The sequence below is a fragment of the Vombatus ursinus genome, unplaced genomic scaffold (genome assembly GCF_900497805.2).
Source record: "Vombatus ursinus unplaced genomic scaffold, bare-nosed wombat genome assembly UNPS02009835.1, whole genome shotgun sequence".
Classification (NCBI taxonomy): domain Eukaryota; kingdom Metazoa; phylum Chordata; class Mammalia; order Diprotodontia; family Vombatidae; genus Vombatus; species Vombatus ursinus.
The window spans coordinates 564,272-577,871 of record NW_020949613.1 but is presented as its reverse complement, the minus strand read 5'-3'; the positions used below and the strand labels follow the sequence as shown (position 1 = coordinate 577,871).

Below are 13,600 nucleotides of genomic sequence, written 5' to 3'. Positions count from 1 at the left end.
AAAGAGGCAGGAACCAAGACTTCAACTCACAGACTTCTAGCTGGAAGAGACCTTAAGGGTTATGTAGTCCAACCACCTCATTTTACAAATGAGGAAACTGAGGAAATGATTAGCCCATGGGTAGTCAGTAGTAGACTTCAAGTACACTGTTCCGCTCTGCTGTAAATGGAAGAAAACAAAAACTGGTAGGCACAGAAAATTGTTATGGAAAAAAAAAATGCTTATGAGGGCTTAACTACATTCACATGCTACAATTTCCTTGGCTGTTCCCAATCAATGGACACCAATTTTGTTTCCGAGGATGTTTTCTTTTGTTTCCTTTGTTGCACAAGTCACAAACACTAATGGGCACAAGTAGGAATGAGACACCCCTAATTGAATTCCTGTTTGGGTTTTAGATTTTAGCACTAATTGTTGCCAAGTATCAAAAGAAACGTGATTAACCGAGGCAGACATGATCTTGGAGGAACTTTGTGCAGTATGTGTAGGGAGTATGTGTAAGTCCCAGGGGCACTCAGTTATGGGAGGTCTGGACCCACGCCAAGGACTTTAATTTACCTGTGAATTCTAACAAAGATACTAATACAATAATGATAATAACTATCATTTATATAGCACTTTAAAGTTTGCATTTGTAGCCACTGCAAATTATAGCATTTGATCCTTTCAACAACCCTGGTAGGGAAGAACCATTTTTGGTGTTGTTCATTCATTTTCAGTTGTATCCAATTCTTTATGATTCCATTTGGGATTTTCTTGGCAAAGATACTAGAGTGGTTTGCCATTTCTTTCTCCAGCTCATTTTACAGAAGAGAAAACTGAGGCAAGCAAGGTAAAGTGACTTGCCCGGGTCTCACAGCTAGTAAGTGTCTGAGGTTAGATTTGAACTCAGAAAGTTTAGTCTTCCTTATTCCAGATCCAGCGCTCTATCAGCAGAGCCGCCCAATACCATTTTTACAGCTGAGGAAACAGTCTGAGAAAGGTTAAGTGATTTGTCTATGGTCACACAGCAAGTAATTGTGTAAGGCAAGATTTGAATTCAGGTCTCTCCTGATTCCCAAGTTGGATGCTCTTGCCAGCTGCACCACCTAGCTGCCTCTAAATGAACTTTGCATGTTGCTGTGGGCTCTTTAGAGAGATATAAGATGTCTTGAGGAAGGAGGACAATTTGGTGTTTCACTGAGTGAACTGCCTAGGATCTTGTTAAGTCTCTGGGAAGGTACACAGAATTGGGGTAACAGGCCATTGTGGCCAAAGGCACCCTGCAGTAATTTGCAGTGGCTACACATGTAACCAGCGGGAGAATGGTGTAGATGGTGACAGTAGCATGGTTTTGGGTCCAGATGTAAAATTCCATATACCGAATGTGAAAAAGGTTAATTTTCCCTCATGTCCCATTGGTAAGAACTTTTCCTAGCACTGATGATGTCCTTAATCAGGTGTGGATTTCTTGCCTTATTCTTGGTTGACCCATTGACACTATATTAGGATGATTGTTTTGCAACCAGTTCATGCTTCTAGGCCACATGCTTGGACTTTGCATTTTAAAAAGGAGAGAAGAGACAAGAGGACCCAAAGAACCAGATCTGAGAAGTCAGACAGAGAAAGAGCCAGTTGGAACCACCTGGACTTCATTCTCTGACCAGAAAGAAACCCATGCAGACCTGCAATGTCTAGAAGGAACCATGTGTGTTGATGAACAAATGGCAGATGAAAAGTTTCATTTGATTCTTGGACTTGGGAGGATCTGGGGGCCAAAGAACAGCTAGAGATAGAATGTGTTTATGGTGGAACAAACCCACATCTTGCCCTTCAATAGTACTTCCAGTTCCGTGGACTCTACTGGTTTGGGCATAGTGCCCTGACCATCTAGAAACCTTAAGTGTTTTGCCACTTGTGAGGAGGTCCTATTCCTTTTTTTGTTTGTTTCTCTTTTTTAAATAGTATTTGATTTTTTCCAGTTACATATAAGGATAGTTTTTGACATTTCGTTTTTATAAGATTTTGATTTACAAATTTTTCTCCCTCCCTTCCTTCCCCCTTCCCCAAGAGGGCAAGCAGTCTGATATAGGTTATACATGTGCAATCATGTTAAACATATTTCCACATTAGTCATGTTGTGAGAGAAAAAAGCAGAACGAAATGGAAAAAACCATGAAAAAAAAATACACAAAAAAGTGAAAATAGTATGCCTCGATCTGCATTCAGACTCCATATCTCTTTCTTTGAATGTGAATAGCATTTTCTATCATGAGTCTTTTGGAGTTGTCTTGGATCATTGCATTGCTGAGAAGAGCAAAGTCTGTCAAAGCTGATCATCACACAATGTTGCTGTAACTGTACAATGTTCAAGGAGGTCCTGTTCCTAAGATAGATGTATTCTCCCTGGGAGGTGGAGGCCTACCAGAGAGGGAAAGAGAGTTGTCTCGACTGTTTGAGGGCCTCGGGGTTAACATTTTATATTTTTAACTTTTGGTTTGGCTAACTAAATCCTCTCCTGTGTTCCAAATATTATTAGCTTGACTGCTTTTGTGAAATAGTAGGATCTTTTTTGTAGCAAAGATCTAAGTATTACATTCTAAGGAGAAACTGTGGGCAGGAGCAAAGGAATCTAAATACTGATTTTTCCAAGGGAAACCAATTATAGTGATATGTTAGGAGATACATCCCAAGATGGAACCTAGTTCTGATTTGTGTAAATGAGTTTTTTTTGGCCACAGGTTACTTGCAGAAAACCATTCCTGACCTATCATCTGTGTGAAAGATGAGGAATGGGTGCATTTGAAACTTCTATAATGTGTTTTTAAGAGTTTAGAAGAAGAGGATTGGGAATGGGAAGATATGAACAAGGTATAGAAGCTCATTTCAGGGGGGTTGAAAAGGAAAGCTAGGGCACCTAGGTGATGCAGTAGATAGAGCTCCAGCCTTGGAGTCAGAAGGACCCCAAGTTCAAATCCGGGCCTCAGACACTTGACACTTACTAGCTGTGTGACCCTGGACAAGTCACTTAACCCTGATTGCCTCACCAAAAAAAAAAAAAAAAAAAAAGAATCATTAAGGGGCAGCTTGGTGTCAAAGTGGATAGAATGTCCAGCCTGGAGTCAGGAAGATTCATTTTCCTGAATTCAAATCTGATCTTAGACACTTACTAGCTGTGTGACCCTAGGAAAGTCACTTAACCCTGTTTGCCTCAGTTTCCCCATCTGTAAAATGAGGTGGAGAAGGAGATGGCAAATCACTCTAGTATCTTTGCCAAGAAAACCCCAAATGGGGTCACGAAGAGTTGGACAAAACTAAACAACAACATAAATCATTAAATCGTAGACTTGGAACTAGAAAAGATCCTAGAAGTCATTTAATCCCATGCCTTCATTTTGTAGATGAGTAAACCCGAGGCCCAGAGATCTAAAATAACTTAGGGGTCCTAGGATCACGGATCTGGAAGCGGAAGAAGCCTCAGAGGCCGTCCATTTCAAGCCCCTTATTTTTATAACTGAGGAAACGGAGATCTACACGAGTTAAATGATTTGCCCAGGGTCTCCTAGCTAACAAGACCCAGAAGTGGGATTTGAACCCTGGTCCTGTTTCTCCATAACTAGTCCCCCATTTACTTCATCATACCATCCAAGGTCATCTCCGTTTCTAAGGAAGAGAGCTTAGATTTGAGCTCGGGTCTAACTCTAAATCCAGCCCTCTTTTTACCACTCCACCCTGCCTTCCTAGGATATACGCTACTTGATAATAATTCCCCTTATCCCTTATTGCTGTGTTGAAACTTGGTGGAAAAATCAAGACCAGAATGGCTTACAGAGTCAAGCTCTCCTGGGTCTCATGCTTCCTTGTCACCTCTTCCTCAGGGTGAGAAAGTACACCCTGCCCCTGGTGAATAGACTCCTTTGAGAGAGCAGAACCATTCTACCGCCAGCTGCCATAGCTGTAAGTTCATGTCACTGATGTGTTTTTCCGCCACTGGAAATGAAAACATAGCCTTACTTTAAGGCCACTGAAAATTGTCAGAGCACGTGTCTGTTGCTGGCATTAAATATGTAAATTGTACCACCCGGCCACAACCTGCCAGACTGAAGGGTTGAGTCATATTGAGCCCTGAAGGTACTCATGAAAGCATTACATGATTTAGGGGGTGCTGTTTTTTTGTACTCTGTTGGAAGTAAGCTCCTATTCAGCCCTGACTTATTGGATGACCTTGAGGAGGACGTGGAGAGGCAGTGGAATCACATGATTTGGATCTGGATCCTGGCTCTGCCACTGAGTACCCTTGTGACCTTGGGGCAAAAAATCATTTAACCTCTTTGGACCTCAGCTTCCTTCATCTGTAAAATGAGTGGATGGGATTGTTGTTGTTCAGTTGTTTTTTAGTCGTGTCTGACTCTTTGTAGCCCTGTTTGGAGTTTTCTTGGCAAAGATACTGGAGTGATTTGCCATTTCCTTCTCCAGCTCATTTTACAGATGAAGAAACTGAGGCAAACAGGGTTAAGTAACTTGCTCAGGGTCACAGAACTATTAAGTGTCTGAGGCTAGATTTGAATTCAGGAAAATGAGTCTTCCTGATTAGGTGAACTTTAAGGCTTTCAATCTGTCCTCTAAGTCTTCTCTGTGCTTTAGTTCCTTCCCATGTAAGGTGGGAATAGTATCTGCATTTCTTTCCTCTCAAGGATGTTGTGGGTGTGAATTAAGTAAAATAGTTGTGGAAATACATCTCCATAATAAGGGGGACGGTGCAAGGTGTGCTCTGTAAATAGAAATGCCAACATCTCTTTTCCATATGCTCTGCAGTGGATATCTTTTCCTACCCGCATCACCTACCTGATGTGGCATTGGTGGGGGGAAAAGTTTGCCCTGTCACTTGGCATTTTGCTTGCCTGGTCACAAATAGGATAACTACACGTATTAACTTCCTGCCAGGATGATAGGGTACGTTCTTCTATTTTTCGGTGTCCTGAAATTAAAACTAATATCAGTCAACACTTTCTAGATGACAGGCCCCTTTTCAGAACAGAAGACTCTTCCACTTTGTTGTTGAGTAGTAGCTGATATAGTGAGTGATGAGGGTGGCTTTTCTGAATCTGATGCTCCCAAGATGGAATCAGTGATCACCTTTAGGTGATAGGAAGCATGGTATAAAGGTGTAGGGGGTGTTCCCAAAGGACTAGCACCTTTGATATGAGCCCTTTTCAGGGCTCCTCATCTGCCTTTGATGTCCACCTGGCATTCAACTCTCACCTGTGGCTCCAAGAAGCTATAGTATGAAATGACTGAACAAAAACAAGTCACTTAACCTCCTGGTTGTTGTTGTTCGTTCCTTTTCAGTCATGTCAATCTCTTTATGATCCTATTTCGGGGTTTTCTTGGCAAAAATACTGGAGTGATTTGCCATTTCCTTCTCCAATTCGTTTTACAGATGAGGAAACTGAGGCAAACAGGGTTAAGTGACTTGCCCAGGGTCACATTGCTACTAAGTGTCTGAGGGCAGATTTGAACTCAGGAAGAGGAATCTTCCTGACTTCAGGCCTGACACGTTATCCATTGTGCCAGCTACCTGCCTCTAACCTCCTAGGGTCCTAAGCATCTTTATTCATTGTGAAGAAGCCTCAAAGGCCATCTAGCTGTCTTATTTTATAGATTTTATAACTGAAGACTGAAGAGGGGCTAAGTCACTTGCCCAAAGATCACAAAATATAGTAGTGACAAAATAAAAACAAAATCCTAGTCACAGTGATTATAAGTGGGGTCATGTTGCCATGTCTTTTCTTGTAGCACCTCCAGTGAGAGGGCTTGCCCAGCCCTCTTCAGGGCTGCTAATCCACCTTTGTTGTCCACCTTTCACCTGTGGCTCAAGGAAGCTGTAGCATGTGCAGTGGCCCACCCTGGTAAAACCATTTCAGCAGATGGGCTTAACCAGGTTGAGGGTAACTGACAGGCCTCAGATCTTGCAGTGAGTTAGGGGCATGTCTACTCCAAGCATGCACCTAAAGACTTCCTCTGGTAGAATGGGTGGCTGAGAACAGTTTGTTCCAATGGCCACGAAGGCAGCTGAAGCAGGCACTGTGGAGTGCTTAGAGCTTGGTCAGACATTGAAGATGCCAAAGTCATGCACTGGATCCTGGGCCATTGCCAGTAGCCTTGACTTTGTCCTACCATTGAACTTTGATGACTCTGGAAGAGGGAGTGAGGCTGATGACTGTGCAACTCTGCTTCATTTAAATCCAGTTCATGTACAAGTCAAGATACCACCCCATGATGTCATTGGTACTGTTCAAAAACAAAGGACAAAAAACAGCAACAGCATGGTGTAATAGATAGCCCTAGATTTCAAGTCAGGTAGATCAAACCCCGCCTCAGACATTTACTCACTGGGCAAGTTAGATATTTTTGTGTCTTGGTTTTCTTGTCTGCCAAATGAGGGGACTGGGGAATTTGATGGCCCATCTCTAAGGTCCCTTACAGCTCCAGATCTATGATCAATAATCCGTCATTGGGAAAGGAAACCAAAGAGCGCATCATCCCTTCTGTGTTGTACTTAAGGTCATTAACATATGAACAATTTGGCAATTCTGCCCTACAGAGAAAGGGACTAAGGGAGAGATCTTGGACCTCTGGTTGCTGCTCTTTAAAATTTATAAGCGTGGGGGTGGACAAAAGCACTTACACTGCTGTGTAATAGAAAGAATACTGGACAGAAGCCCAGATTTCTAGAATATTTGTTCTAATTTTTCCACTTCTACTCACTGTGTGACTTCAGGTTAGCTACTTGGTGTCTCTGAGCGTTGGCTTCTTCATCTGTAAAGTGGATATGTCATCCTTAGCTCTACCTACATCATTGGTTTGTTAGAAAGAGTAAGTAGGATAGTGTATACAAAAGTGCTTTGTAAACTGTGAAGTACCGTGCACATTTATTTAATCTCTAGTAGTAGCAGTAGTCATCATTATTTTCACATGGGATTGTTACTGCTGGAAGGGGCTTTAAAGGTTATTCTAACCTATTTACTTTAGGGAAAAGAGAGTAGGATCCACCCAGGGGAAATGACTTGTGCCAGGTCATACACACAAAGATAGTGACAAAGCAAAGACTAGAATAGTCTAGAATACATCCTGAATCACACACATTTCCCTTTGCCTGTACATGATAATGCCTTCCTAGAATTATCATTACTATCATTATCATAATTATTTTTATTAAACCATACTTGTGATTTCATTAGTAGTTATTCCTTCCACATTGGAGGGGTTAGGGGCATGGCACTCCTGCAATCTGATCAATCTGTGTAAAATTTTTTGGTCCTCCCTTTGTACCAGAGAATTCTGAATTTTTTCTTTTTCTTTTATGGGGTATACCTTATTGTAAAATTTGGGTTAAGTATTTGTCATAGGCTCTTTGTTTCACGTGTCATCTGCAACTTCTGTAAAACTCCTCCAAAATTCCCCTTTAATTTTTTATGCCAGCCTGTGATATACTGAAACCTCAATGGGTAAAGTCACGATGTGGGAGAGATAACTGTATAAGGAATTCCTAGTGAGATCAGCACTCCTTTACAACTTATAATCTTAAAGAGATTAAATTTCTTGTCCGGGGTCACGTAGCTGGTATCAGAGGCTCGATTTGAACCTGATGGATTTTTATCCATTTTACCACAATGACTTGTTATCATCATCCTTATCATTAACTACTGGCCTTTAGGAATTTGTGTAACATTGAGACCAAATATATAGCCGACATATATCTATTTCAGCCCATCAGTCTACCATATAGTCTGTTTTATGATGTTCTTTAATTTTTGCTTTTTTTTTCCACCCTAATGTGTGATTGACTTGAAGTAAATTCTAATCCTGTTTGTACCTGACCTGAAGTGAATTCTAATCCTGTTTACACAGGAATTTGTGAGAACCCAGAGTCCTCATTCTAGCCAACCAAGAATCTCATTTTGGAGTAGGATTGGAGGATGGTCTTGAATGAAGCGGAGGAGAGGTCTAGACAAAAGGGAAGGGGGTAGGATCTAACAGTAGATAGTCTAGGATGATGATCTACAAAGAGATTCTGTGGCAAGAGTGCTGGTTAATTTGATTAACTAATTTGATTAGTTACCTAGCTGGGCCTAGATTGTTATCGATGGTGAGGAGGATAACTTAGATGTGAGGTACTACAAGGAGTCGGTAGAAGGCTGAAGGCAAGAAAAATGACATGATAATCTTGGCCTAATCGGAGAGGAAAAAGATAGTAATAATCAGAACCTCAGCCCACAATTTAGCTGAGGGAATTAAAAGGTAAAAATTTATGTGTTTAACCATATTATCCATGTGACCCAATATTCTGCATCATCTTAATTCACCTTAATGTGTTTTTCTTTGTTATTAAATAATTATACCCTTATTTGCTTACCTCCTTTATGGTTTACAGTGTGTTTTTACAGATGTTATGTCATTTAATCATTCTCCATCTCCTTCCCTGCAAATAAAAACCAACCCTGTGATATGGTTTAGCACAGATGTTGAGTGATTTGATTGAGGTTAGACAGCTAGTAAGTGGCAGGCGTGGCCTAGAACCCACCTAGGTCTAGGAGCCAAGTCTAGAACTTTTGAATCTAAGTTCGGTGCATTTTCCACTATGTTGCTTTACCTGTTAAATAAGGATAGCTATCATTTCCTTTTCATAATATCAGTCAATAAACATTTATTAAACTCCTGCTGCATACCAGGCAATATGCTAAGATACAATGGTGTTTAAAGGCTCATCAAGAAAATATCTTTGGGGCAGCTAGGTGGTGCAGTGGATAGAGCACCGGCCCTGGATTCAGGAAGACCTGAGTTCGAATCTGGCCTCAGACACGTAACACTTACTAGCTGTGTGACCCTGGGCGAGTCACTTAACCCCATTGCCTAGCCAAAAAAGAAAGAAAGAAAGAAAGAAAGAAAGAAAGAAAGAAAGAAAGAAAGAAAGAAAGAAAGAAAGAAAGAAAGAAAGAAAATATCTTTGAATTCCTAAGCCTCCTCTCCAAGATTACCTTATATATGTTTTATTAGTGCTTTGTATATCACTATATATGTATGTATGTATGTAATCATGTTGTCTCCCCCATTCGAATGTAAGCTGGGTAGGGACTGTTTTGCTTTGTCTTTGTAAACAGTGCCTGGCACATAGTAGGTGCTTAATAAATGATTGTCGATTGATTAGTTGTCTAAAAAGAGGTAGAAATTGTGTCACCATAATAATAATAATAATAATAATAGTTCACATTTACGTAGGACTTTAAAGGTTTGCAGAGTACTTTACATATTATATCATTTGACCCTTACAATAATCCTTTGAAATAGATACTGTTATTACTCTTCCCATTTTACCGATGAGGAAACTGAAGTTGACAGCTTGCCCTGGGTTACAGGCTAATAAGTCCCTGAGTTGTAGTTGTAAACTCGGATTTTCCTGATGCCTAGTCCAGCCATCACTCCACTGGTCCGTCCTGCTTTTCAGTATGAGTGAAGGCCTATGGGAGTCCCCTCAGAAATATAAACAATCAGAAATTGTTCTCTAACTTCTCGTAATTTTACACATTCTTTAGCTAATTCCAAGAGAGGGGTGGACAATCAGGCCTTCAAGGACACCATGTAAAACAGGGTTATTCTGAAGGACAAAGAGTCTAGGGACAATTATACTCATTGTTAGAACATACGTCTCTCATATCTCTGGTAGGCGTTGATAACCTTCATTTAGTTATGTTAGTAATGAAGCAGCCCCATTTTCGTACTGAAACCATCTCATCCACATCAGAGTTATTTTTCTTGGCAATATATAAAAGACCCTTCATAAATATTACCCAAACTATTACTGTCTGAATTTGGTCAGTGTAGTAGGCAAAGGCCTTCCACTCCTGAGTGTCAGTAAATGAAATCACCATGAGAAAGAGGTAAGAACAGAACCCCAGGGAATGCTTACATTTCAAGGACAGGAGGAAGAAGAGGTCTAATTATGAAGAGTCACAGAAAGAATGTGCAGAGAGTTGAAGTGGCCACAGTAGTATGGTGTCATGGAGGACATAGGAAAGACTCTCAAGAATGAATGGTCATTCCTGTCTAAGTTTGCTAGAAAAGGCAAGGAGGATGAGGATTGATAAAAGGCTTTTGGGTTTAGACACCTCAACCTGATTGGTGACTTGTGAGGAAATAGCTCCAGTAGAATGCAGGAGCAGATAGCGGGTAGCAAGGTGGCACAGTGGATAGAGTGCCAAGTCTAGAGTCAGGAAGACTCATCTTCCTGACTTCAAATCCGGCCTCAGATACTTACTAGTTGTATAACCTTAGGCAAGTCACTTAACCTTGTTTGTCTCAGCTTCCCCATTTGTGAAATGAGCTGGACAAGGAAAGGTATACTACTTAAGTATCTTTGCCGAGAAAACCCCAAGTGGGGTCATGAAAAGTTGGACATGTCTGAAAAACAACTGAATAACAACAACAGCAAAGGAGTGGATAACAGACTGAAGGGGTGGAGGATTGACCGGTTGGTAAGGAAGTATAGGTGGTAAGTATAGGTGGCTCACTAGAAGGCAAGAAATAGGAATAAGCATTTATTAAACACCTGCTATGTGCCAGGCACTGTGCTAAGCACTTTACAAATATTATTTTCATTTGATACTCATAACAACCCTGAGAGGTAGGTGCTATTAGTATCCCCATTTTACAGATGGGGGAACTGAGGCAGAGAGGTTAAGTGACTTGCCCAGATTCCTACAGCTAGTAAGCATCTCAGGCCAAATTTTAATTCAGGTCTTCCTGATTAAGCTCAATACTCTGTGCCACCTAGCTGCCTCTATTAGAGATTCTTAGAGCGGCGACAAAGTATAAGACTCATACTGAAACACAGCTTGGAGAAGTGGACAGAATCTAGACTTGGAATCTGGAAAACCTCACTTTGAATTCTACTTCAGGCAGCTACTAGCTGTGTGATTCTGGGCAAGTCACTTAACCTCTGTTTGCCTCAGTTTCCACATCTGCGAGATGGGAGTAGTGATAGCACTGCTTCCTTACAATATTGTTATGAGGAATATAGGTGATTACATGCATAAAGTGCTTTGCAAACCTGAGAGCACTATGCAGATTTGAGCTATTATTACAAGTGAGGAAACTGAGTCCCAGAATGGTCTTGCCTCAGACCACCCAGGCAGAGATGGGATTCTTTTTGATTTATCTCAGTGGTTACTTTACCATTTGCATCACAGCAAATTAAAAATGTGAAATGTTATATAACTTATAGAAGTATATGCCAGAATGTACCAAAAGCATTATGGAATAGGGCATGTACTTAAATATTCTCCTTTCTTTAAAGACTGGCTTAGCTGTAGCCAGAAGAGCAGAATAGGTATGCCATATTCCGTGCTGGTCTGTCTGTTAAGGAGTGACCTATCAGTTTCCTATAGACAGATGGCTTTTTCATGAGATGGTTTAAATCTCAAATTCCTGCCTGTTTTGACTTGGGGAGGATGGGCACAATCTATTCCTTCAACCTGAGGCTGTGTGTAGACATATAAAACAGGTGTTTTTCTGCCTTGCAAACAAAAGATGAGGACGAGACTTGAATGATTTCAGTTTTAATTCATTAAGGGAAAATGAATGAAGTGTCTTCTTGCAGAATTCCAAAGAATACCCCACTGTCAGTGGGGAAGCATATAGTGTCGGATGACATCCTAGATTTATAGATGCGGTATATAATGAAGCTTATCATTACTGTTAAACTTATTCTTGAAACTGCAGTAAGACTTTTGGGACACACATTCATGTATATATGTGTGATGTATGTGTTCATTGATATACCTTCACGTGTGCATTGTGTATGTGTACATGTGCATGCACAAATTGTATGTTCGCATGTATATATAGGATCACATGTGTACACCACACATGAATATACATGTGCACTTATTGCAAAAGTTACACAGATATGAAATACTAACATAAATTGCATGTGGATTGTGTTTTATTCTTCTTGTAGGTTTCTTCCATAGAGACTTAAAACCTGAAAACCTTCTTTGCATGGGACCAGAACTTGTGAAAATAGCCGACTTTGGATTAGCCAGAGAAATCCGATCAAGACCACCTTATACGGACTATGTGTCTACGAGATGGTGAATACTGTTTTGTTGTCTCTCAAATACAGAAAATTATTTTTCTTTAAATGATGAGCCATCACTTTAAGGATAACATTAAAGTTGTCATGTTATAGTCACATTAACATTTTGTTAAGAGAAATACTTTGAATAGATATTATATTATGCAGAATACATAGTTCATGTTGTACATATTCTGTGAAGGGTATTTTTTCTTGATTTATCTATATGTATAAAGGCTATTTTTTAGATAAAGCATTTTTGCCTGAAGGCACTTGAGCTGCAGAGGTATTTGTCTAGAGTGGTTATGATTCCAATCATATGCTTTGCAGACATGTCTGAAACAAATACAAAGAAATTTTGAGAGATCACCCTTAGCTCGAGGTATCAGTGTAACCTATAGCCTAGGACTTCCCCAAGACTCTGGGCTCACATCTAAGTTTTATGAACTATGAAGATCAGCTTCTCTTTTTGGCTTATTATACTCACTTGGAATTACTCATAACCCATACAAGCACTCAGCATAGCAAACACCTGTAGAGTATGGGACTCCCTTTTTTATACCATGGAAAATTCAAAAGATGCAAATGGCTTACAGGATGTCATAAACAGATACAGAGACATATACAGCACTGAAGTTGCCCATAAGCTTATCCTGGAAGAAAACTGGCCATGGAATTTCTGTGGAAGCAAATCTTTGACATTCTAGTGAGTCTCACTTTTCCACGGGGCCCTCCACAGCTCCGCAAAGACTCATAGTATCATCCTATGTTTTATATAAAACCTCATAAGAAAAATTCTCTTTCCTTACTGTTGATACTAATATGCTGATGCTTAACACAGCCTGAGCTGTATCTCACATGATGCAATAAATTTGTCTTGGGTCTCGTTCTTGATTAGGGCCTTGCTATTTTTCATTAATTCATCTCTAGTCGTAAACTGTGACAGATCTATATTTCACACTTAGCTAGATTAAAAATGAAACTTATAAACTCTTTCACTGGCATTAATCATGTTATTTAATTTAAATTTCAATTAAGCAAAGTAATAAATAGCAATCTATTTTTTGTTACCCCAGGTATCGGGCTCCAGAAGTTCTCCTGAGATCTACCAACTACAGTTCTCCTATTGACGTGTGGGCAGTGGGATGCATCATGGCAGAAGTTTACACACTACGGCCGCTCTTCCCAGGCGCCAGTGAAATTGATACAATATTCAAGATTTGCCAAGTGCTGGGAACACCAAAAAAGGTAATTAGGTGGGATCTAGGTCCGTAGGTCAAAAGCTATGACTTCCTTGGGCTTCATTTCCTTAACTTTTTGCATCATTAAAAATGATGCCCATCCTATCCTTCTTAAATTTTCCTCCTCCCTTTACTTCCGTAGCTCTAATCTGGTCCTCCTTCCATTTCTCTGACCATTTTCCTGCCTCTTTTACTTGTCTTCCTCTGCTTCCCCTGACTATAGGTATTCCCCAAGTCTGAGTCCTCA

General features: G+C 40.4%; 1 protein-coding gene across 6 annotated transcripts in view; it reads left to right on the top strand.

Moving 5' to 3' along the window:
* ICK (intestinal cell kinase) overlaps positions 1 to 13,600 on the top strand; it is a 91,381-nt gene that overhangs the window by 51,686 nt on the left and 26,095 nt on the right. For all 6 annotated transcript variants that reach the window (XM_027852961.1, XM_027852963.1, XM_027852965.1 and 3 more), the window contains 2 exons: positions 11,996 to 12,128; positions 13,189 to 13,360. In XM_027852961.1, coding sequence (XP_027708762.1) covers positions 11,996 to 12,128; positions 13,189 to 13,360 — 305 coding nt within the window. The remainder of the gene's footprint in view (positions 1 to 11,995; positions 12,129 to 13,188; positions 13,361 to 13,600) is intronic.